Here is a 25349-nt window from a genome sequence, read left to right on the forward strand (position 1 = left end):
TGCTCTTCTCTTCTCGTAGAGTACGTACAGTCAGCGTCAAATAGTTGGTGCGTTACACCCAAAGTGACCAAAAAGTTGACACAACCTTATTCCAATTGCAACAAAGACGTGTTGCGGACTTATTGGCTACTTTGGGTTTAAATATTTGTCGCTGACTGTACTATGGGCCCACTAGTGATGTTTATAAAGTGTTTAATGTATCGTAGCTTATTTACATTATGTCTACGTCTAGATATTAGCGCATATTGTATACTCTTGAAGCAGAATTTAATAAGCTACTATTTTAAGAAACGTTGAAAATGTTATACCCAGACTTTATCCAAAATAGTACACAGGCTATAAATAATCCCGGTGTAATAAAAGCCGAAATAAGGAGAGCTCCGAAGAATTGTCGCAACAAGGAGCGTATTATTCAGTGTCACAAGCTAGACGTGCGCTGTAATATATGCTTTAATAAAAGGTTTCAATTCGCACCCGAACATACATCACGGGAGAAACCCGAAGTATCAATAATATCGAAAAGATCTTCAATATTATTCATTGAAGTCGCTGGGCGGGCGGGCCGCTCTATAAATCCTGGGCAGGCCACTAAATCATCGTTGAGGAAGGACATGCGGTGCGAGTTTTATCCCTTTTTTGTGGGACCGAGTGTACAATGCAATTGTTTTTTGAATAATTACCTCCTTTCATTGTTGTAGACATCACGCCAGTCTCAAAATGTTTGTTATAACATAGTTCCTATTTACTTGAATCATTGTCACTTCGCTTGATGAGCTGCTGTCCGTACTCTTATAGATAGAGGTTAGATTTATCTGATAGAAAAACAAGATTGATCATGTCTACGAATGCTCACTTAGGACCAGTTTTACTGGTTTCTGATTAAGTTTCAGGTCAACAGTAAAAAAATAGTTACTTCATTTGTAAAAAACCTTGTATATAAATAAACGTCTATAAAGTATAGAGACTACAAGTTTGCTCGTAGACATTAGCGAGAAACTTCCAGCACTTGCTATAAAAAAAAAATACATTGTTGTTTAATTACAAGAAATTGTTTGCCTTCAAAAACCGAACTCCGGCAATTTCAGCAAGAGATTAAAAAAAAATTAAGAACTAGGTAGCTCTAGAATTGGTAGTCCAATGTCCATACCGTTGGGGTATTATTGTATAAATATACCAATGTATTAATAAAGCAAGTTAAACGTACGAAGAACCTCAGAAAAAGGCCACAGCATTGAAATAAAAAGCTCTCGGTCCCGTTGCCAGCTGAACACCGTCACGGTTCCGAACTTGTGACCTTCGCCATTCCTCCCGATGCGAGCATTAACAATGTATTCAGGCCTAAACAAAGAGAAGCAGGTGGATGTTGGCGACGCAACACCCACTGAAAGATTCCATAAAAACGGTAATGGTACCCATGTCACGCCCGGACATCTTATTTATCTAGTCACGGGCAAAATCATTGTTTCCTTTTCGTTGTGTTGGGCAAAAACACGCCTTATTACCGCGTAGGCTAACAGATGAACTGCTGAACAGACCCATTGTCCCCGATCGTTGTGTGTGACGTTTGTTTCTCGCAGGCCTTGGGAAAATGTGTTCCCTCTAGCGAGAAACAGCTATTTATTCATGTGTTTCCCACACTTGTTTTGTGCTCTTGGGCTACTTAAGGGCGATGTTTTCTTACGGCGATGATTACTTTCGTTATGATTCTTTTGCCGCGTCATTTACTTTTATGTTTTCAGTCTGTTTCAGTGTAGAGTTACTGTTTTGGTTATAATGAGTATTTTGAGTTTGATATTATCATTAGACTTAGAATATTACTTTGTCTATTAAAACAAATAAAATCTAGTAAGTCTAATAAATCAATCTAGGTTATAACTGAAATGAAAACCGTCATGGCGTCAAACTTTTCAGTTATTGAAACGCCTAAACAAATAAATGTAAACGTGATTTTAACTTAAAATCGGCACACTCGTATTTTCTGCTATTAATTTGACTCTATTCAGTAATAAACCTTGCTTAATGGACGGTATTACACTTACGTGTTTAAATGTAATTTATAATTAATCGCATTTTAAACAATGTTTACTTTACACCCCGATTTTAATGTGCAAACTCGCAAATGTAGAACACTTTCTATTTTGTATAATTTCTTAATTTGCCGTCCGAAAGCTTAATCAATCATTAATAATTAATGTAAGGATTTCGTGTTCACTTCCAGCTTGCTAATTAAGAAGCAACGTTAAAACATGAACTAATGAAAAAACGCTCTTAGCAAATAAATAAATTTAAAAAAATATCTTCTAACAAATTAGCCCATAAAGTGTTTTGGAGACATCACAACTTCGATTGAAGTTTCGATAATAACGATTGAAAACTATAAAATATCTACTAATAGCGATTGAAATAGGTACTTAAGATGATCATTTGTTAATTCTTTAGTTCATAAATCTTTAACAATCGTATGTATTTTTATTTGATTTTTGAAATAGGTACGTTCGTTCGTTAGTTCGTTTCAGCCAAATGACGTCCACTGCTGGACAAAGGCCTCCCCCAAGGTTTTCCACAATGAACGGTCCTGCGCTGCCCGCATCCAGGCTCTTCCCGCGACCTTTACCAGATCGTCGGTCCACCTAGTAGGAGGCCTGCCCACGCTACGTTTTCCAGCCCGTGGTCGCCACTCGAGAACTTTCCTGCCCCAACGGCCATCGTCTCTACGAGCTATGTGCCCCGCCCACTGCCACTTGATTTTAGCAATTCTGCGAGCTATGTCGGTTACTTTGGTTCTCCTACGTGAAATAGGTACATATCTCATAAATCAGGGGTGGCCAACCGGTCGATTAGTCCAGTCGATCGTGGCAAGGCAAAAAATACTACATGATTGTGTACTAAACTTTGCTGTTTCATTTAAGATTTCAAGAAGTATGTAAGTGGTAGATCGCCCAGGTTTTTTTTGGTAAACAGTTGATCTTATGTCTAATCAAGTTGGCCACCCCTGTCATAAATGGTTGACTTATGCCTAGGCCTAATTAACAAAACTAAATTGGCTTCAACAAAAAGGTGAGGTCTATCTTATCCAACTAAGCATTTTCACTGACTTGTGATTATCTAGGCTCATTAAATTTGTAATCCCTTAATTAAGACAAGCACAGGGTTCTTTCCTTGGAATCTACAATTGTGAGTTTCTTTGAAGGTGGAATTACTATAGGACAGAAATTATATGGTGACGGCCTCAAAGGTAAAGAAAGTAGAACTAGGCAAGGAAAAGTAGGAAGGTGCAGTAAGCTCTCTTTATAAAAATGTTGATACAACGATAAATACAAACAAAATAAGATCAAGGTGGCTGTGCTGCTCCTTCTCAGCACTATTAGCCTACTTATTGTTCCGAAGCAGTGGTAGGGTTAAAATTATACGGGGACATGTAAAAGCGCTTTATTATAAGCCTACTTTCATAAAACAAACGACTGTTATTACTTTTTGACTTAACGCTACATATCTACAAGATTGTATTGTGGTTTTGTTTAGTTCTGCAAGAATACGCTACGAAAGGCCATTTCAGATACTTACTACATAAAAGATGCATACATTAATTCCCTATATGTTATGTAGCTATAAAGTTTCACATAAGACAATAATTCTTCTCTTCTCGATCGAGTGTCTCTTTTTAAATCTATACTAATATTATAAATTCGAAAGTAACTCTGTTTGTCTGTCTGTCTGTCTTGCTTTCACACCTAAACCACTGAATCGATTTCGATGAAATTTGGCATAGAGATAGTTTGAGTCTCGAGAAAGGACATAATAATATGATAGTTTTTATCCCAGTTTTTAAAACAGGGACGCGCGCCATATAGTTTTTCTGTGACAGACAAAATTCCACGCGGGCGAAGCCGCGGGCGGAAAGCTAGTAAACAATAAAATTATGCCCCCTATTTCCCTAGAGTTAGCCTTTACCTGACTTAAGCCGGGCCTCCTGAGCCGTCCTATTTTACCCCCGGCATGTACAAATGCAAATGGATGTAGGTTAATTGCGGGAAACGGTAGTTTTTTTAAATGAGATGCAATTAGTGGGTGACGGGCGTCCACCCGCAAAATGGTCCAGAAATGCGCTTTAATTAACAGAGCCTGCAGCCTTCCATCTTGATAATGATATGTAAATAAGAAAAAGAAATGGGATTAATGAGCACGAGATGGATTCCTTCAAAATAATCTTAAATTTTAAAACTAGGTTCTTTGGTCCATTGAGTTAGTTTCAGATCGTCACATTGAAAAAGTCAGACTACTAAGATTAATAGAGAAAGGTTACACAAACAGAAACTCATTTAGCTTATTCATATCGACAATTTAGACTTTAGGTTGAAACCTCAGGTGAACTTGTTAGGTGTATTACGGATCAGGAAGGGATGTGCCCGCCTTGACATCATCTACAAACGAAGATCACCAAGATTAGTTAGTGCCGGAGGCTTTGATGAAATAAACATGTTAGAAACTGAAATAAAATCATCAGGAAAAAAAATACTAAAAAGATAGAGTGATAGCGACAGCTATGTCTGAAAAGCGACGAAAATCAACCTTTATCTACCGTGATCAAGAAATAGTGTTAGTAACAGGTAATACTAAACTAGACGGACACCTCCTTTTATGTCTCTGTGACAGACGTCCTAGCCTTTGTTACTGAGGGTAGAGTCACTGCTTTGTTCTTATCAAGCCAAACTTAATTACGAACTTGATAAAATAATTTATTTAAAGCACCGCACACACGCGGCATTAACAAGAAAACTTGTAACACACAATACGTTAAAATCAAAACGTTCAAATTGTCGGCAAAGTTCTTGAGGTTGAATTGTTGTTTTCTGTTACATGACATAACAAAGTTGTCCGGGACAGGTAAGTTTGGGACCGGGAGAAAATTGTTACCAGCCAGTTTGAGTTCATAAACTCAATGATATTCAGTTTTTCGTGGGAAGTTTTCAACAGATAAACGAGTGGAATACTTCGCTTTCGTATTTGAAGGTTAAATTAGGCAACTGTTATTGGTGTGGATAAGCATATTCTAGATAGATATTATACATTACGTAGGGGTAAGTATGTATAATAAAAAGATAGGAGTTCATTTTCAAAAATTTAAGAAATAATGATAATCTGAAAAAACGAAGCTGTTTAGACAAATGTAATAAATGCGAAATATACTAAATGTCTAAGTTAGTTGTGAATGAAAAGTGTGAACCCATTTTTTGGCTTATACATTTTTGATGTCATTGTTAGCAGCTCTCTTGCATTTATCTCCCTTTGTAGCATAGTTCGTTTATTATAATTAAATATTTAATTCTTTAGACTAACTGTTCGAAATTATAATATTCGTATACATTGGAAAATATAGGTCACATGAAAAATAAAGTGAACTTTACATGGATCGCAAAAGTTCCTAGAATCCAGTATTATAGAAATTAACTAAGTACAACCTATTTCCCACTTAATTTCTTGAAACAAAGGGAATTAATTGGATAATATGTTCTTGTTTCATTAGCAATTCTGTTTCGACTACACATCAAACAAGACAGTAATCGTTTCCTTTCAGTTCTATCACCTGCTTTCTCCCAAAGAATATGGAGACGTATTTTCAAAGCAATATTACTTCAATTCGCATGCAAAATTACACAAATCCTGAGATTAGTTAAAAATCGTGAGCTAGTGATGTCTAATATTTTGACAATATGCCAAATGGTTTTTACTGTTGATGATTAAAGTAATAATTTTAACAGAAAAAATAATTATAATTATAAAGTCTGCCTGTTTGTAATTCACCTCTAAATCCACCAAAGGTAATCAAGTGAACCAGCTGATTATGTATAATATACAGGGTGGAATTTTGTAATGCCATCTGGAGGGAAAGTACTCTTAATACTGTAGTTAGATTTTACTCAAAGAAAACATTCCTTTAATTTTGAAAAGAAGGAGAACTGCCTTCAAATATTTTCGAATTTTTTTCGAAAATTCACTACCATACCATAAAATGTTCTGTAACATAATGAAAATAATGTAAGATTTCATGGTTTTCCTATCATTTAATTTATCAAGTCTGTTAGGGAGATTTCATCCTTATAATTCACCCTAACGATCGGTGCAATAAAAATACAGGGTGTAATTTTTAACGGATTTTAGTTGGTTTGATTCCTGGGTATGGCAAGCAAATTTTTGAAAATATTTGAATACAGTTCTATTTCTTTTAAAAAATAAATTAATGTTTTCTTTGAGTAAAATGCTCTATCTACAGTATTAAGAGTACTTTCCCTCCAGGTGGCATTACAAAATTCCACCCTGTATACTATAGTCTGCGCCGATAGAAATTGACAATATTTAGAGATTGTTAATAATAAATAAAACTCGACTTAAATAATTGAGTTACACTTGGCAATCAAAGATTGTTTACTCAAATCTCTACATGCATAGAGAGTTCAATGTCTATGTTATTCGCCTTTATTTGCTAGGAAAATTGATACTTTCTACCTCTGACTACACAATACAGGGTTCACCGCCGTAGGGCTTCGTTTCGGCAAGGATCATCCCCACTCGCACCTCCTATACGAAGAACAAAAGCTGGCTCCCGATCGGCTTACCATTACTTTGAAGATATCCGTGACGTTTATTTGTGACACATGTCAAGATTTGCCCTCATACAGGATCACACTTGAATCACTTTACCTTACAAATTGCATTACAAAAATGGTGGCAATACGAGTAGTACTAACTATTCTATCGTATTTATTTAACTAGGAAAAAGGGCAAATTTTTGGTATGGCACTTTGTCTCTATTCCATCTTAGGGCTAAAAATCGACATAGTAATACAGATGATAATACTCATGTTTTGTCCTAAAGCAAAAGTTCATAGTCATAATCCGTAAAGATAGGAAAAATACTCAGAGTAAATTATCTTTTAATCCTCATGCAGAATAATTTCCTCATAAAAACCTGACTCAGTAAATAAACAAAATATTTACCACGTGACATTCAATTCAAATGAATACAGCAAAAATGTATTTAAGTGCCTGCATACAAAGTTTAAGCGATTTTACACGAATAAAGGTGTATAAATTAACAAGACACCCCAACATTAACATAACGAGAAATGTAAATAAGCAATCACTTTTAACCCAAACTCCGGCTCAGTTTAAGCGGTAAAATTTTAAATATTAATTCCCTCTTTACAACTGAAATCAGAAAGTAGCAGAGCTGTATAGATAATTTGAATTTTTAAATAGACCCAAACGATTAATCTTCACCAGCCTCAGGGACTATAATAGCGATGGTTCCAACGGAAAACAATGCAAGTCGAAAATTTTTATTTTTTTACTTTGCGTATTTTTCGCCCAAAAAATACTTCAATCCAGTATTCAACAGCAAAACAAAAAAGACGAATGAAGACAACTCGTCAAGGAGGCGACTAAATAAAAGGGGTCACGATCCTCAAATTTGAAGAACGCACTTAGGAAGAGGTTATTCAAGTGCAATCAACGACTGAGTGACATTAATATTACGTTGGTGAAGTACACAAAATATAAAAAGTGTAATATAATTTCGCACTCAATTAAATAAAAATATTTTTTTTATTCATAATATTATTTACTAGTAGGTATCTAGGCCCTTTTTCAGGGCAATTTTACTCGTCCCAAATATAGCTATATCCTATCAATAGACATACCTGCGCGTAATAAAATTATGCACATAATAAAATATAGAAAAGTGATAAATTTTATTCCCTAAACGTTTATAAAATTAAATAATAAGTAATAAGATTTATTTTCGAGACGATGCATTTTTATTGCATCCGAAGCTTAAAAATTTCATTTTTGCGCCCTTGTCACTTTGCGTAGAGACCACCAGTAAGACCGCTCTGAATTATACACCCGCAATCCAACTTCAAAATTTAAACGTTAATTTTAAAACTTTTGCTAACGGCTCAGTTTCTGTTGTCTTTACTTCTTCTTTTACCCTAACAGTGAGTACGGTGCTTTATTAAATAAATCTCTAGAAAATTATTTGTAATCTATACAACAGTCATTAAGGCTGAGTGAGAACCACCTTAATTTAACTGTTACTTTAACCTGAACTAGTGATTTTTGTATGAAGTTTGACAGATTTGACGTTTATCATAGCTATTAAGTAAGATGGCGCAAACCAGTCTAAATGCCGAAAAAATATTGACGAGTTAAACAGAACTGATAACCATGTGAAAAAGTATTGACCAGAGGTGGAATTGTGTAAAGCAATCGTAATCATTTGACAGTTCATAACGTAAGATTATTCTGTCAAACGCTTTGTTTAATTTACTTTATCGTACGTTATGAACTGTCAAATGATTACGATTGCTTTACACAATTCCACCTCTAATTAAAATATTGTTCAATCATTTACATTGATTGATTGTGTGCATGTCATGTACTCAATTGTACTCACATGATCCAAACTGTGAAAATTAATTACAATGTAAATTTTTAATACGATGAACTCAGCTTTTGTACAGTGTAATCATTACAAAGCTCATTCTAAACTAAATGTAAACGCGAACTGTTGACATTAACCCTAACTCGGATTCGTGTGTTTACGTTGATTCGGATTGTGTAAATTCTCTTGTTTTTAAATCATTAGCGGTTGACTGTGGTAAGCAAGATTCGCTTTCGCTTCGTTTTCAAATCAAATGGTGTTAACTTGAAGCTCTTTTGTTTGTAAGGCTGATGGTACACAGGTTAAGAGTCTTTAAGACACTGCTATATAAAATTGAAATCATAGGCTTATTCATATTAAAGCACTAGGTTTTTCAATTCCAGGTAGAATTAGCGGTATATATAAAGTCTTTTAATCAATAATAATGTGATCACACTTCTTAAATGCGATGACCCGCTGTTAAAATTTTTATATTTTTCTACCTTTAAAGCTACTCAGCCTAACTGTTTCTACCTAATCGTTTACTTCACTTTCTCTAAAATATATTTTAAGTTTCTATTAAAATTAAAAACTACTTTTCAAACTCCATTTAATTTTACTTTACGTAGTGCCATTAACATTTTAACGTTACTTAAGCACCCTTTCTAATTTACAAAATGAAAACAAAATTACCACACAACCAAAACTAGCGTAAGTCCAACTGCTAACATTATCTCCGTTGAGAAACTCAGCTAATTATTATTTATATTTTTGTTATCTCCAAGATTTGTGTAACGAGGCAACCCATTAGCCGCGGCACGTCTCATGCGAAAATGTGCCAACTACGACATCTGCATAAGTAGGTATCTTACATAGTTATAGTTGGGTGCTAAAGGTGCCTAGGACTGTTTTTTGTTTATTTTTTGGGTTACTAGTAGTTTCGCACGATTTTCCTTCGCACGAATGTGCGAAACGTCTACTAACCCATTTTTTTTATTTAGGTCAACCAACAAGACATACACTAGAAGACAATCAATGTTTACAACGTATTTAAACTTAATCTAAGTGCTGCCTTAATTATAGGTTGCCACGGCATGCAATAGTGGACTTATACATTTGTACAGTGTCTACACTAAAAGAAAAGAGTTTCTTCAGCGAGTATTATTTAGCTGGAGTACTATTTCGCCAGCGACTTGATGCTGTTAAGATGTTTAAATAAAAAAAACATGCAAACGACAGCTTTACAAATCTTACATGTGGCAGGAATAAATCTGTCTCTTACACCCTGTATCGCACTGCGGATTATCGGGTCAATTTTAATAAAAATACTTACAGCAAGTTGAGACTTACGCCGATATTCACAAACGATACTTGTTTAAGTGAAGCAGCAAATCGAACGCACAGTGTCGAATAGAGCTCTGAGATTGGTTCGTGTGTGACACTGTGCGTCCACGCGCACTGTGAGACCTCATAGCAATGTTTGTGAATACGGGCGCTAGTTTCCAACTGCACGCTGGTAAAGACGTTTCTTTCGTAGCTTCGTAGCATCGTAGCGCTCGTAGCTATACAAACAATGTAAATCGATAGTAACGCTAACGTTGAGAAAAAAAACTTGCCTTGCAATACTTAGCTTCTATAAGAAAAGACAAATCAGTACATCCTAATCATGCCTTGAATCTTTATAAATTTTTGCAAAGGCTGTAAGCTTTACTTGAGAGAAATTTTCATTGTATAGAACTATTGAAGGGTGGTAATCCACTTACTTATCGTACTGTAACAATTACGCGCACGCCTGTCGAATTCAATTAAGATCGCGAATTCGCGTTAGTTAAAATTTACAGGTCGGCCATACAACCACAATACAAATAGTAGGTACAGTAGTTTCATTATTTTTGATATTCTAGAAGTTCTTTGTTATTATTTCAATAAAATATGAACTCTACTATTACTAGACTATGTGCTTTCGTGATAGTAAAATATGCTCTAGCAAATCTATTTTTATAATGTTTTTTTCCTCAGTTACGTTGATGTTATCTAGAACAGATTATAGTGATGATTTCGTTTTCCCAATACAAATCTGTTGTTAAAAAATCTTGAGCTATTTTTGATGAGTTATAAGTGAGTTTAAGTAAGTCTACTGTAAACATCTTTACAATATCCCAATTCCGCTCTAGGTGTAACATTTAGCAATTCAAATTACTACAATCGTTTATATAAGTCATAGCAATTATCGCTACGCCACGTGACTGGGTTTGATATAACGGCATTAATTGACGATTCCAGCCCGCCTGGTAATGATCCGTGTGCAGGTGGCGCCACCTATTAGTGGAATACGCAAAATTTGATTCGAACGCCTTGATTGCACCGTGATTTGGGCACCTGCGTCGCGAAATACGAGGTCTTTATACAGGTAGAAACAGTTTAATCATGTTTACGATATAAATTATACAGGCAGCGTCATATAGTTCGTAAACACATAAAGTAGCCAAAAAGTTCGCAACATGTTTTGTTACGATTGGAATAAGGTTGTGTTTTCAACTTTTTGACCACTTGGATGTCACGAACTATTTGACGCTGACCGTAGGTGAAATTATTTGGCACCCAGTCAATCGTTATAATCAACATAGTGTGGCTACAGCCTAAACTCTTTAATATAAAAAGTAACAGTCATCATTACGAACATTGTGTCAAAGTGTTTTACGTTCTGTCAAATATCGATTTCACCGTGATAAAAATAGGCCAAAAAAATAAAGTAGGAAGAAGGTTAGGGTCAACGATTTCATTGACAAACAAAAACTACTGAAGCCATAGTAATATCTATACATATAAGAGTAAAATCAAAATTTATTGCAATAAAACACGTTCACATTTATAGTGGAATTTAAAAGAATACATTTTCTTAAGATTAAAAATATTTTGTTGAAGCGAGTAATATTTTCAAGCTGCTACATTGTGAAGATTATGCAATTTCTGTTTCTTGAACATTTTTCAGAAGCGTGAAGAACGAGTACGCCAATTTTATGATCTGTAATTTTAAATGAAATATTCAAGATTTTTGGCGTATTTTGTTAACACGAATGTGAACAACCCAAAACATCAGACACCCCGACCTTTAGTTAATACATTTTTGTTAATATATTCAGTAAAATTATAATTTAATAGTTACAATTAATTATAATATCGACCCAAAACAATAAAATTTCATGTAACCTAATTAATCACAGAAATTCACACAGAAAAGAGAATGTCAAAATTATTAATAATTATACTCGTAATGTATTTCTTTGTCCTTTCATATTTTTTGTTTCATGCTCAAATCCACTTATTACCTAGTTACCTACCTCTATTACTTAGAGGTATATTTATGGGTCCTTCTATTCACATTATATAATTGCAGCTACTCGTAGCACTGTCAAAAAGACAATGCATTTGTGCACCAAATGCCTTCCGCGTTTCCTCTAAAAGTATCTCTACTCGGACTTTAAAACTAAACTCATTGAGACAAACCCATGAATAAGTCAAGAGTCTCACCGAAGTGAAGGTTTCCAAAGAAAGCGTGAACATCTTGAGGCCGGTGATTACTATGGGTCTGTTTGCGCGCTCTACTAAGAGGCGGAGGCTGCGCTTGAAACTCTCTGAGCGCGGTATCCAATCGGCACTGTACGCGGCCGCCACTAGCTTTTGACTCTAAAAGGTTTAGTTTATACAGTTTACTGAGAGAAATAAAACATTAGCTCTACTCATTTGAGGCGATTACTATGGGTTTGTTTGCGCGCTCTACCGTAGAATATCAAAATTTATGTTCCTAAGAGGCATAAGCTGCACTTGAAACTCTCTGAGCGCGGTATCCAATCGGCACTGTACGCGGCCGTCACTAGCTTTTGACTCTAAAAAGTTTAGTTTATACAGTTTACTGAGAGAAATATAACATTAGCTCTACTCATTTGAGGCGATTACTACGGGTTTGTTTGCGCGCTCTACCTTAGAATATCAAAATTTATGTTCCTAAGAGGCAGAAGCTGCACTTGAAACTCTCTGAGCGCGGTATCCAATCGGCACTGTACGCGGCCGCCACTAGCTTTTGACTCTAAAAAGTTTAGTTTATACAGTTTACTGAGAGAAATAAAACATTAGCTCTACTCATTTTAGGCGATTACTATGGGTTTGTTTGCGTGCTCTACCTTAGAATATCAAAATTTATGTTCCTAAGAGGCAGAAGCTGCACTTGAAACTCTCTGAGTGCGGTATCCAATCGGCACTGTACGCGGCTGCCACTAGCTTTTAACTCTAAAAGTTTAGTTTATGTTTAAAAGTTCACTGAATAATACCAAAAAACTTTAAAATACCTCATTCATTAGTTCAGCTCCTAATAAACCAGGAAGGAAAATTTCTAGTGTCATTGCTCCTATGTAACATCCCATGAACAACCAATCCTCACTTGCCATTGGCTGAAATACACAACCACACAATTTTATACTATAACTTAAAAAAAATGGTTATTTCCATGTAAGTAGCAGCAACTGCCTTCAACAATTTTTGTCGCTGAAAATATCATAGGTACCTACTTAAAATTACACAAACCATGAGAACTGTACACATAGATAGGCACATAGTGGCTGCGGCAGTCCCATACTGGGCAAATATTGCTGCACTTAGCACGTCTTGAATGTGATCACAGTACCTGAAAGGATTTGTAATATTTGAGGATATTTAGGAAATATTTTAAACCAGAATTAATGTTGGTGTGTGGTGTAGGTACTTACTCCAAAATTAGATCGTAATGCTTCAAACATTTATTCAGATTTCGCATCATTATAGTTTCTTCATCGTCAGACTCGTTTTCCAAATCAAGTGGGTTCATTTTTAAATTACTCATCTTCCAATTCAACATTCTGAACTGAGCTATGGCCATCAGTAGCAATCCGCAGATAAACGTGTCTATATTAACGTTACCCGATATCAATACAAACAGACCGAAAAATTGGTAAATAAATATCACATTGAAGTATTTATCTCGGACATGTTCAGATAAAAAATAGTACTGACAGAGAGGCAATTCTAAATCCGCATGGCCGGCTACGTACTCAATGATTGGCAGGAAAAGGAGAAAAAATGATCCTATGTAATAGAATGTGGCACAAGCCCTATAATATTTTAAATAATAAACCTTATTCTTGTTTATAATTTCTCTGGGAATCACGTCATCTCCTTGAAATTCCTCAGAATCCAGCATTTTGAAAGCCTTCTGTATGTCCTCTCGTCTTTTTACTATCATAAATATCTTCGATAGACCAGAAATTTCCGTAAAATAAAACATAGCTTGGGCAATGATAATTTCCAATTCAATCGGAGAGTAAAGTAGGCTCAATGTGAAAAGGAACAAGTACACCACAGATGTTAGCGATAAAAAAGAAATATAGTAGCATCTATAGTAAATGGTTGATGTAACTTCTGGCCACCATCCGAATATTTTCCAAAAAAATATGTTCGGCTTGAATACTTGTGATTGGGTATTCGATGATATCACGTCTTTTTCTTTCAAAAGAAACATGTTTTAAACTGTAAAATAAAAGAATATTTAGTAGGTATGTAATATGAACCGAAATTAAATAATTTAATTTTTGATCCATTTTTTAGAGAAAGCAAATGCAAATCATAAACAAATGATATTAAGTAGCGTACAAACAGTAAAGTAATTAAAAAATTAACCGATACCAAACCTCCTTAAAAGCTCTGATAGATTATTTTAATACTTTTATTTAGACTCACAGACGTGTCACAGCTTAACAATACAGCTAGTACTGATGCTTTACCCACAGCTAATGAAAATTAAACACATAGGGTAGGAAAGGCTGTCATTTGGACGATTCATCAATATTTACACGGCCTGTCATTTAGTTCTTTTGCCTATCAATTTGCAATGCAATTATTTGCTTTTCAGGAATTAATACTGTATACTAGAAGTATCTACTTATTGGAGAAATTCAGAATAATAATAAAACACCAAGTTTGTTTGTTTGTACGCAAGTCAAGTCCTTCAATGGTTGATCTTAAAATCTAATTATTGAAAGAATTAAGCAACTTTATTTTGACTAGCACTGATATTAGGTATAGCTACATACAAACATTACGTTACACATATACAGTGTGAGTCACGTTAAAGTGTACATATGAAAATAGATAAAACTAGACCTGTTTTTATCGACAAAAAAGAGGTCAAAAAATTTTTGAGATTTTTTTTTAATTTTTTATAGAATTTTTTTTCTTCCAATTACTTATTGTAAAGAAAACGTAATAACTTTTAAACTAAGCGGTATATCCTAATAAAATAAAAACAGTAATAATGCTAAATAACAGGCGATACTAAAAAAATACATAAAATACACAAAAAAGGCCAAAAAATAAAAAAATATATACTTTTTGAAAAAAATCTGCGTAAAAATTCGTGTTTTTTTGGTTATTTGATAAATTTCTCCAAAAAATGCCCCTATAACAGGTGGTTTTTATTACTTAGTATTGTTCTCTATCGTATTATCTTTGTAAAACCAAAAATCGCATGTCTCTATCCCTATCACAACATTTGCTATGATCGTTTGAACAAAGGCCTGCCACAACATTATTCTCCGCTACAGGTAGAGACAATTTTAATTTTCACTAAAATGCTTACTTTACTTCGAAATCTTTTGTTTATAATTGAAATCTAACTTGTCTTTATCAAAATTACAAATCTAGAGCAATTTTCAGTTTTGTTGTTAACGANTTATCAGTTTTTGTTATTTGTTGGCCTTTTTTGTGTATTTTATGTATTTTTTTAGTATTGCCTGTTATTTAGAATTACTACTGTTTTTATTTTATCAGGATATACCGCTTAGTTTAAAAGTTATTACGTTTTCTTTACAATAAGTAATTGGAAGAAAAAAAATTCTATAAAAAATTAAAAAAAAATCTCAAAAAAATTTTGACCTCTTTTTTGTCGATAAAAATAGGTCTAGTTTCATCTATTTTCATATGTACACTTTAACGTGACTCACACTGTATTTTTATTGATTTTACAGTGAATGAACAAGTATGGGATTATCGTGAATAATATTCATGTCACTGACATTAGACGTATATTGTATGTATATTTTGATATTTAAACAGAAGACTTAACCATGTCCTTGTAAGTTGCTCTCAGGACACGCACAGTAATGACCAGGCTCGTTAGCACTATCCAGGAGAGCACAAGGAAAAGCACGAAGTAGCTAACAAAAGCATCTTTCTGCATCCTTAGTAGCACTACACAGCAGCACAGCAGTTGGGTAAAATGAATGTGTTATAATGGCATGTTGTGGGCTCGTATTTAGAAAATATGTTCACGATACAATTCAAACTCAAGCATAGGTTATTACTACTCTAGATAGATCAAGTGGCAGTGGGCGGGGCACATAGCTCGTAGAGACGATGGCCGTTGGGGCAGGAAAGTTCTCGAGTGGCGACCACGGGCTGGAAAACGTAGCGTGGGCAGGCCTCCTACTAGGTGGACCGACGATCTGGTAAAGGTCGCGGGAAGAGCCTGGATGCGGGCAGCGCAGGACCGTTCATTGTGGAAAACCTTGGGGGAGGCCTTTGTCCAGCAGTGGACGTCATTTGGCTGAAACGAACGAACTCTAGATAGAATACACAGGTAGATACTTAAAAAAATCTATTTGAAATAAATTCGGTTGTTACTACTTTGACAACACTATTAAACAACAACGTAATTATTTGTGAATTACATTTCACGATCCTGCACTTTCCGCAAAAGAGTAAAGAAAGAATACGCCATCTTCATTATCTGAAAATAAATCAATTACACAATTAAATTAACTCAGTTTTTTGGACGCCTCACAAAAGGTGCAGTTCAAATTACCTACGCTTTACTCGTTGCTTTTTAAAATAAGGACTCTGAACGCCGAAAACATTTGTGACTCCACTATAAATATATTAAAAATATACCTTATGACCTTAAAGGATCTCTGAACCGCGAATTCCTCAAAATTTAGGTACCTAATACACAATGTACTCGTAGTTTCAGATTAAAAACTTACTCCAATAAAGGTTTTCAACGACAGTGGGAATATCTTAAGACCCTGGATGACAATAGGAATGTTGGCTCTCGATATGAAGAGGCGAAGACTGCGCTTGAACGGTTCAGACTGGGGCACCCAATTGCAGTTGTATGCAGCAATCATTAAATTTTGGCTCTGAAACCATTAAAAAAATGTTTTTAAGTCAATCACTATGAGCAACTAACGTAATACAAAAGCAACTGTATGACTTTTAACCCTGTGTTAAACTAGGTAAAGAAGGTCCATAGAACGTACCTCATAATCCAAGTGTGTTCCCAAATAGCATGGGACGAAAATCTGTGACGTCATCACTGATAAGTATGATAGCATTCCATAGAATATTTCGTGTGAAGATACCTGGGAAATTGTATTTAGTAGTAGATATTTAAAAATTAATATTTTCTATAAAAGCTCAACAGAAAATGACAACTACTAGTATTTAACCTGAATAAAATAGTGTATTTCAGCAGTTACACTTACTGTTATCAATCCAAACATGGTCACGCATATAACTGCCGATGCCATACAAAACTGTATGAACATGACCAAACTTATGATGTCTTGAATATCGTAGCAATATCTGAAATCAACGCAAACCAATTAAAACACCCTAAAACATAAAATGTTAAGATTACCTACAAATCAACCTGAAATACTTACTTTATAATAATATCATAATGCTTTAGTAATTTATGCAACGTTACCAAATCTGACTTGGAGTCAGTTAGGACAGAATTATTTCTGGATTGTATCTGCGAAAAGTTGTGACTAAGCAATTTCAGCTGTCGTATCGCCACAAACATCAAACCCGATATAAAGGAATCGATATTTATGTTATATGACATATGGGCGTATATCCCAATAGCTTGATAAACAAACCATAACATAAAGTATCTTTGCTTAATTTCATCGCTAAGAAAATAATACTTGCATATAGGCAACTCAATGTCAGCCTTCCAAATGAAGTGTGATAAAATCGGTAAAATAATAAAGAAGAAATATGATATGTTTGATACAGCAGCGCAGGCTCTCCAGCAGGTCTTATAAATCGATGACATTTTATCCAAAATGTCTTTTCCCGTCGCATCCCACGCTTCAAATTCAGCACAATCGATTAATTTCAGTATCGAAATAATCTTTTCTCTCAGTACAAGGACCATCACTATTTTCGCGACCACTGCCACTTCAGTAAAAAAGAATATGACCTCTCCAATCATCCCTTCAAGGGTTCGGGGCGTGTAAAATAAATTTAAGGTTAGCAAACCATTGTACATAACCGTCGTTATTGAGATGTACAGGAACGAATAGTATTTGTAATATTGCTTTGGAATCTCTCCAGGCCATATCCCGAAAATTTTCCAGAAGAATTTATTGATGTCGAATATATGGGACTGACCGCGTGTTTCCATGGCTGATATAGTAATGTTCTGACGGTCGTTGAATTGATCAAAAATGCTTTTAAGTATCTCATTAAAAAGGGTTAAATCACCCCTACAATTTCGGACTCAATTACGTCGCCTATTAGCGTTCTTAACCTCCTAATTTCTTAAAAAGTGTGTGTAATAATTTATTCATATTATCTAATTACATAGACTGTTCGTTCGTTCGTTCGTTCGTTTCAGCCGAAAGACGTCCACTGCTGGACAAAGGCCTCCCCCAAGGATTTCCACAAAGACCGGTCCTGCGCCGCTTGCATCCAGGTACTTCCCGCGACCTTCACCAGATCGTCGGTCCACCTAGTGGGAGGCCTGCCCACGCTACGTCTTCCAGCTCGTGGTCGCCACTCAAGAACTTTTCTGCCCCAGCGGCCATCATCTCTTCGAGCTATGTGCCCCGCCCACTGCCACTTGATTTTAGCGATTCTGCGGGCTATGTCAGTCACTCTGGTTCTCCTACGGATCTCCTCATTTCTGATTCGATCACGCAGGGAAACTCCGAGCATAGCACGCTCCATCGCTCTTTGGGTGACCTTGAGCCTTCTTATGAGGCCCATAGTAAGCGACCACGTCTCAGAGCCATACACCATCACTGGCAACACACACTGGTCAAANGAGCCTCTCAACAAGTGGGTCTTAAAATGAACATGGACAAGACAAAAATTATGTCAAATGCCCGTGTTGTACCCACTCCTCTGAAGGTTGGAGACACTACACTCGAAGTTGTTGACAATTATGTATACCTGGGACAAACAGTCCAGTTAGGTAGGTCCAACTTCGAGAAAGAGGTTAATCGTCGAATCCAACATAGACTGTGTCGCATGTTAATTTTCTTCGAAAAGTAATTTAGATAAGAAATGACACATAAGGCGGATATTCGTATTATTAGCAATCACTATTTTATATTAAGCAAAGTGAATTATTTGCACAACTCACAGTTGGCTTTGATAATCAAGACTGTTTGAAAATATTGTTAATTTTTATTCTTAACATTGTTGCCTGGTTATTTCACAGTAGTAAACAGGATAGAGTCTCTAGAAATTAATATTTCAATCAAGTATACGTTGGGAAATTCCCGCACTCGTGCCACCGTCCAGCGCTTGAAGACACTTTGGTATCTCCTGCGTGTAACAAACTTGCTCGAGACTGAGGGTTCAAGGTATACTAGTGGTACCGTTTTAGTATAATATCCCGGATTCTAAGAGAGGAGTAGATTAAAACAATGGACGTGTTTGCAATTTCAAAAGCAGTGCAACCAACCCTTCTGGTGCGTTTTAATTGCAGGGGTTGGATAGGGACAAGGGGTGATACGAAAGACTTCGGCGTTTAATTCTTGGAGGTTTGGGATCACTTGCACGGCTCATTGAATGCATACTGATTTAGCTTTTCAATTTAATTAAGTACTCGGATATTGTAACTTTGTCAGAACGTTTGGAGGTTTAAAGATGCGATTGCTATGTAAATTGAGGGGTGTTTCTAAATTCTAAATCCGTTTTAAAACCACATTTAAGCCTAAGTTAATTGTATCACGATCTTAGTTTAAGGTTAGTGATTACTTTAAAAGTTTGCTTATTTTACACAAAATTAACATTCAGAATATTTAATATTTGAGTTAATGCTTCATCGTGAAAATTCAGGATTTTCCGCTATTCTGTCACATAGGCTACATTTTCGGGAAAATCCACCCCGAAAACCATTTTTTCTACAAAATCAGACAAGGGTCATTATTTCCGTGTTACAAAAAGTTAATTCCATCTCCCCCACAATAATTTGCTTGAATAGCAATAACACTAAAACAAAACAAGTCAGGCAAAAAGACATCCTCAGGGCTTCACTCCTTGCTAATTACACCTCTCTGGAAAAATATCTCCCCTAATGTACCAAAGGGGGTACTTTTTTAGAGATATAAGGCAACATCAGATGGCAACATTAAGATAAGTTCACGTCTTTGAAGGAACAGTTCAAAAGTGCAGTGAGTTTTAATAATATTTTGGAATGGGTTTTGTTATGACCACGGGGCTAGATTATGTTTTTAATTAGAGAAAGACACAGGTCTTGTAAGGAAATGGTTTTGCTAATTGAATTTTTTTTCGGATTATTTTTATCTAAGAGAGAGAGAGAGAGAGAGATGTGTAATTATAATTCAATGATCTTTCGAAATTAAATTCTAAAATAAATGATCACCCGTATTCAGAAGTTTCAGTTGACAATCTTTGGGTGCAGAACCCTAGAACCACAAAAAGTCACATTCAATAGGTCCTTTTTAGGACACAAACACGTCCAAAATAGCTCTCCCAGGCATTCAGTTAACCTAACGCTACGAGTATCTCTGCAAAAGCGTAAAAGTCCCAAAGCTTTCATATATCTGAAGTATCCTATTCGCTTAACCGATCCAATCATGCCGATATTAAAACGGCCCTAAAACGGCATCAACTTTACGATTTCAGTCTTTATGGCTAGACGAAACGAAAAAGAGGTTAATGTGTTTTCCTCCGGGACATGTGTGTAATGCAAGTCACTAAACTAATTATAATTTACCAGCTTTTAGCTCGTGACTTCAGTAGTTTATTTCGCTTTTAAAACGCGCTGCAACTTATTTCTGAGGTCTGGTGACCTAAAAAGCTTACTTAGCTTCTGGGATCCTTGAACGTATGAGTTGAATAGTTTGTGAAGTTAACGTTAATTTGATGACATGTTGTTAATGTGGGACGGAGGTTGCTTAACTTAATACGATTTTTGAATTTGTAGAGAAGAAAATTTGAAAAAAAAAAATGAAAGGCGTCCGTTTGAAAATCTGTCAAATTATGACGTAACTTTTAATCGTGATATCTTTAAGCTTAATAAAAGAGTTTATGCTATACATGACCTTGTAAGAATTTATCTTCATTCAGCTCTCTCAATATATTGAATACTTTTTTATGAAAATAAAATTATTTTTCTACTTTTTATTTTCCCTGACAGCATAAGGTAAGATTATTTTTTATCTGTTTAGAGTAGGCGCACACCGTTGATTTTTAGTTGGCTGATAGTTGTGCCCGATTTTAAATTGTATGAAGAATCGGCCAAATCGAATCGGCGTAGTGTGCGCACTCCCATACATGCCCATACTGATCAACTGCCCGACTAAACTATCGGCCGACGAAAAATCAACGGTATGCGCCTACTGTTAATGTACTTACTACGACGTCTTATCAAGTTAAACACTGCATCTTAAGTAGCCGTAATACGTGTCATTTTGTAATAAAAATGTAAAGTCTAATGTGCTAACTGTACGTGACGGAGACAGGCATCTTGAACTGGGTCAAAGGCAGTTCATGATAGATGCGTATTCTGAGCCATAATTTATTGCTACAGTCGAATACAAAATTATGCTTATAATCATAAAACATACACTCGAAAAACATAACCCTCCTTCTGGCGCAGTCGGGTAATAAAATATCCAATGGTAAATTGGGCCAAATCGGACTAAACCTTTTAATGAACCACGTAGTAAAACCTGGAGGTAATGAAACTGTCATCATTATTAAACGATTAAAGTAAATTAATATTAATGTTTTTTTCCCATTCCCAAAATATAACTTACATCTGTTCGAAAAGAAAAAAATGAAATGAAAAAGGAACGGAAAAAGAAACTGCAACACTATTGGATTGGATCTTCACAGAGACTGACCAAAGAAGTTTAAAACACCTGTCGTTAAAATATTGGGCATTTATGTCGTCGACTATACCGCAAAGGTATTATAGAGTACTTTCGAATTGACGGATGGGCCATGTGTGACCCCAAACATACCTTGTCGTGTACATTTCAAGCTTCCATTACGGTAATATATTGCCTACATGCTTTATGTAGATCCTATTACGGAGGTTGATTGAGGTGACTTCACTTATGTAATTCTACTTAGGGAATTTGCAACTAATATAAAAACCTGTACATCAAAGTTATTTATTCAATTTCTCGCGAGGCTACGAGTATTTGCTACGTTAAGCCTCTAGAAACAGGAGGCACAGCAAGTTACAGGCATTAATTTTGTAAGAGTCTAAAACTTATTTTAGGTAGACTCTTAAAAAAAAACTACTTACTTTTATCATGTATAAAATACCATGATTTTGGCCTTATTTGATTAGCCATACATAATCATTACAATCACTGGGCATGATGAGGTTACCCGGTTTGAGAGTCTCATGTCCGTTTTCACCATCAATCCCTAATTTTTAAGTGACCCCTATGGTAGCAGATAACAGGGATTTTGTTTTCATAGGGATCACTTAAAAATTAGGGATTGTTGGTGAAAACGGGCATCAGGCTTTTAAAGAGCGAATTTTATTAAATGTCTAGGGTATCTATTGAATGTAGTCCTATTTAACCATTGATCATCAAGTTTGGTCAGTTACGAGTAGTCTAAGAGACATAACAGAAAAAAGATAATTTTGAATGTTTTAAATCGGAATTCTGCTTAGTTATTGTTGCGAGAAAATCCACACACTTATGTATCAATAGCAAAAGCCCAACATACCCACTTTAAACCTTCATGACACGGTAATGTCTGGGCACATTATGCGATTTGGATTCATTCACCATTCCTGACCTACTTCCAACCGTCATTTACCTTTTTATATCACCAGCCTGTGGATTTTAGTAGCCTTCTGATGGTGTAGCACAAGTTATGATGCTCTTTAGTGCGTTTGTCCCCGCCGTATAAAGTTACAAGCGTTGTATTTTGTTCGTGCAGTTAAAGTAAACAAAGTAAAGGGAGTACCTAATGTTTTGGACAGTTTAATGATAAAACGAAACAGTTACGGTCTAAAAAGATAAGTTTATAGCAAAAATCATACACAACCTGTCCTAATTTTTATATTTGTCGAACATTAGTGACATGGAAAATCTAAATGTACTCTTGGGCCTAGGCTGATAATAAACAGGTATTCATCAAGAGAAAAGTTCTTTCTGGCAAAGGCTCATTCCTGTGGAGCTAAAATAGTGCATCCAGTGCCCATTTCATTCCAACTATTTGATTCAAATTGTGTGAAGCCATTGGACATAGATTACCATGGACCATCGTCCATAAGTTTTTTGTGTAAAGTCTGCATTGAAAGACTTATGTAAGTTACTGAATACACTGATACATCTTATAATGTATTTTTTTTTTTAGATTTTCAAACTATAAATGGCGTTGATAAGAACTTTGTCCAGTACAAGTGTTTCTCAAGGAACTGCACTCGGTCTCCACTCGCGGCGAGGTCTTATTCCTCAGCATTTTTTCTCGTCGGCTTTTTAATTAAGTTAAACTAAGAGGCCCTTTTGTTGCAGGGCCGCCGGCCGCTAATTGCCCGCCAGTCAGTCACTTGTCGTCGGCAACGCTTTATTTGCCCACTTATTTTCATAAGACAAATCTAGAACGCAAATAGGAGTGAAATTCAGTGCTTGGGTATAGCGCGATAAAACAATAACTTTACATAAAATGTAGTGCGATTCAAAAAAACACACTTCATTACTAATCTAGGTGAATACAGAGTTGGCTTTTACTTTTTGATGGGTATGACTAGTATGACTACTTATTCATGTTACGTTGATTTTAACATGACATAAAATCGGATGGCGATGGGAAAGAATCGTTTATTAATTTTTTTCAAGTTAGATGAAGAAATGATAATAATTATTCGGAGTCTAAAATCATCTTGAGACATACTTTATCTACCTAGATGCTTGTGGCAGTGTCTTATAGTCTGACAATGTGATACAGTTCACAGAGAAAATAAGAATTAGATAATTGAATTCCTTTTAAGATCTAGTGAAGTAGTTAACCAGAGATCGTAAAAAAAAAACTAATCACTTTACCACAAAGAGCATCTGTAGTGAGCTGCTTAGTATGCATTAATCAGGCGCGGTCCGGCGTGATTGGAAGCGAATCCCGCGCGCGCGGTGTGATCGCTGCCCGCGACACTACAAAGGATTAGGGCGTTTTAGCACAATATAAATGGGTTTAGAAGGTCTTACTCAGCGTAAAAAATAAAACAAAACAAATCACTTTACCACAAAGAAAGAGCATCTGTAGTGAGCTGCTTAGTATGCATTAATCAGGCGGCGGTCCGGCGTGATTGGAAGCGAATCCCGCGCGCGCGGTATGATCACCGCCAGCGACATTACAAGGGATTAGGGCGTTTTAGCACAATATAAACGGGTTAAGAAGGTCTTACTCAGCGGTACAAATAAAATAAAACAAATCACTTTACCACAAAGAAACTCTTCTTAGTATGCATTAATCAGGCGGCGGTCCGGCGTGATTGGAAGCGAATCCCGCGCGCGCGGTATGATCACCGCCAGCGACATTACAAGGGATTAGGGCGTTTTAGCACAATATAAACGGGTTAAGAAGGTCTTACTCAGCGTAACAAATAAAACAAAAAAAATCACTTTACCACAAAGAAAGAGCATCTGAAATGAGCTGCTTAGTATGCATTAATCAGGCCGCGGTCCGGCGTGATTGGAAGCGAATCCCGCGCGCGCGGTGTGATCGCTGCTCGCAACACTACAAGGGATTAGGGCATTTTAGTACAACATAGACGGGTTTAGAAGGTCTTACTCAGCGTAACAATTAAAACAAAACAAATCACTTTACCACAAAGAAAGAGCATCTGAAATGAGCTGCTTAGTATGCATTAATCAGGCGGCGGTCCGGCGTGATTGGAAGCGAATCCCGCGCACGCGGTGTGATCGCTGCCCGCGACACTACAAAGGATTAGGGCGTTTTAGCACAGTATAGACGGATTTAGAAGGTATTCTCCTATGTACACAATACTTGTAACTAACCTTATGTAACATTCATATCCAAGACAAATAGACAAGGCATCACACCAACTTTGCTTGAACGATATTTACTACGAGTAAGTATTCTACCTTAACGATACCCTAAGCTATCTTAAATTGACAGGGAATATCATTAACATGAAATTAAACTAAAAACTTGATAAATGTATCTAAGGTTTTACTGTAGCGATAGTTGACTCTTTTTTCCAGTAGCTCACCTACTGTATTTTTTTATAATATGGTATAAACTACAAAACGCGGACAATCTAGCCAGTAAAGCTACCACGTGCTTGGTTTTCAATTTAAGCGCTAAGACTTGAGCTTGCCTTGTGTGGACAGGGCTTTTACATTATACTACGAGTATTTTGTTGGCATAGTAAACAAAATTTTGACTGAAAATTCTTTCAAGGTAAGTAGCGCACGCTCGTAGGAGGCAATATAGTTAAGAAATCATAATATATTGCGCTCATAAAAGGATACCTACTGCCTATTCTGCTTATAAGTACCTAAGTAAAATCAAGGCATATCTATGAAATGGGTGCATAATTAATTGTCACTGAAGCCAATTTAATGGCTAATTATTTTTTTTCCAAACAGCA

General features: G+C 35.8%; 1 protein-coding gene across 1 annotated transcript; it reads right to left on the bottom strand.

The window, feature by feature from the left end:
* Positions 1-11297: 11297 nt before the first annotated feature.
* Positions 11298-17918, bottom strand: LOC114350383 (uncharacterized). The gene is made up of 10 exons (XM_028301158.1): positions 17170-17918; positions 16990-17089; positions 16765-16866; positions 16489-16644; positions 16177-16235; positions 13183-13974; positions 13001-13100; positions 12766-12867; positions 11951-12106; positions 11298-11444 (listed from the first exon to the last, which is right to left on the bottom strand). The coding sequence occupies exons 1-10, from the start codon at positions 17916-17918 to the stop codon at positions 11379-11381; spliced, it is 2382 nt and encodes a 793-aa protein (XP_028156959.1). The 3' UTR covers positions 11298-11378.
* Between the last annotated feature and the right edge of the window lie 7431 nt (positions 17919-25349).

The sequence above is a fragment of the Ostrinia furnacalis genome, unplaced genomic scaffold (assembly GCF_004193835.3).
Source record: "Ostrinia furnacalis isolate ACB-3 unplaced genomic scaffold, ASM419383v2 OfSCF0876, whole genome shotgun sequence".
Taxonomy (NCBI): domain Eukaryota; kingdom Metazoa; phylum Arthropoda; class Insecta; order Lepidoptera; family Crambidae; genus Ostrinia; species Ostrinia furnacalis.

Bases quoted from the DNA above. Each gene is read 5' to 3' on its own strand.
- LOC114350383 (XM_028301158.1), bottom strand. From the start codon at position 17,918: ATGGAAACACGCGGTCAGTCCCATATATTCGACATCAATAAATTCTTC. The intron at 12,868-13,000 runs GTTTGTGTAATT...TGTGTATTTCAG, and splicing joins CTATGTGTACAGTTCTCATG to CCAATGGCAAGTGAGGATTG. The intron at 12,107-12,765 runs GTATTTTAAAGT...TAAACCTTTTAG, and splicing joins GAGCTGAACTAATGAATGAG to AGTCAAAAGCTAGTGGCGGC.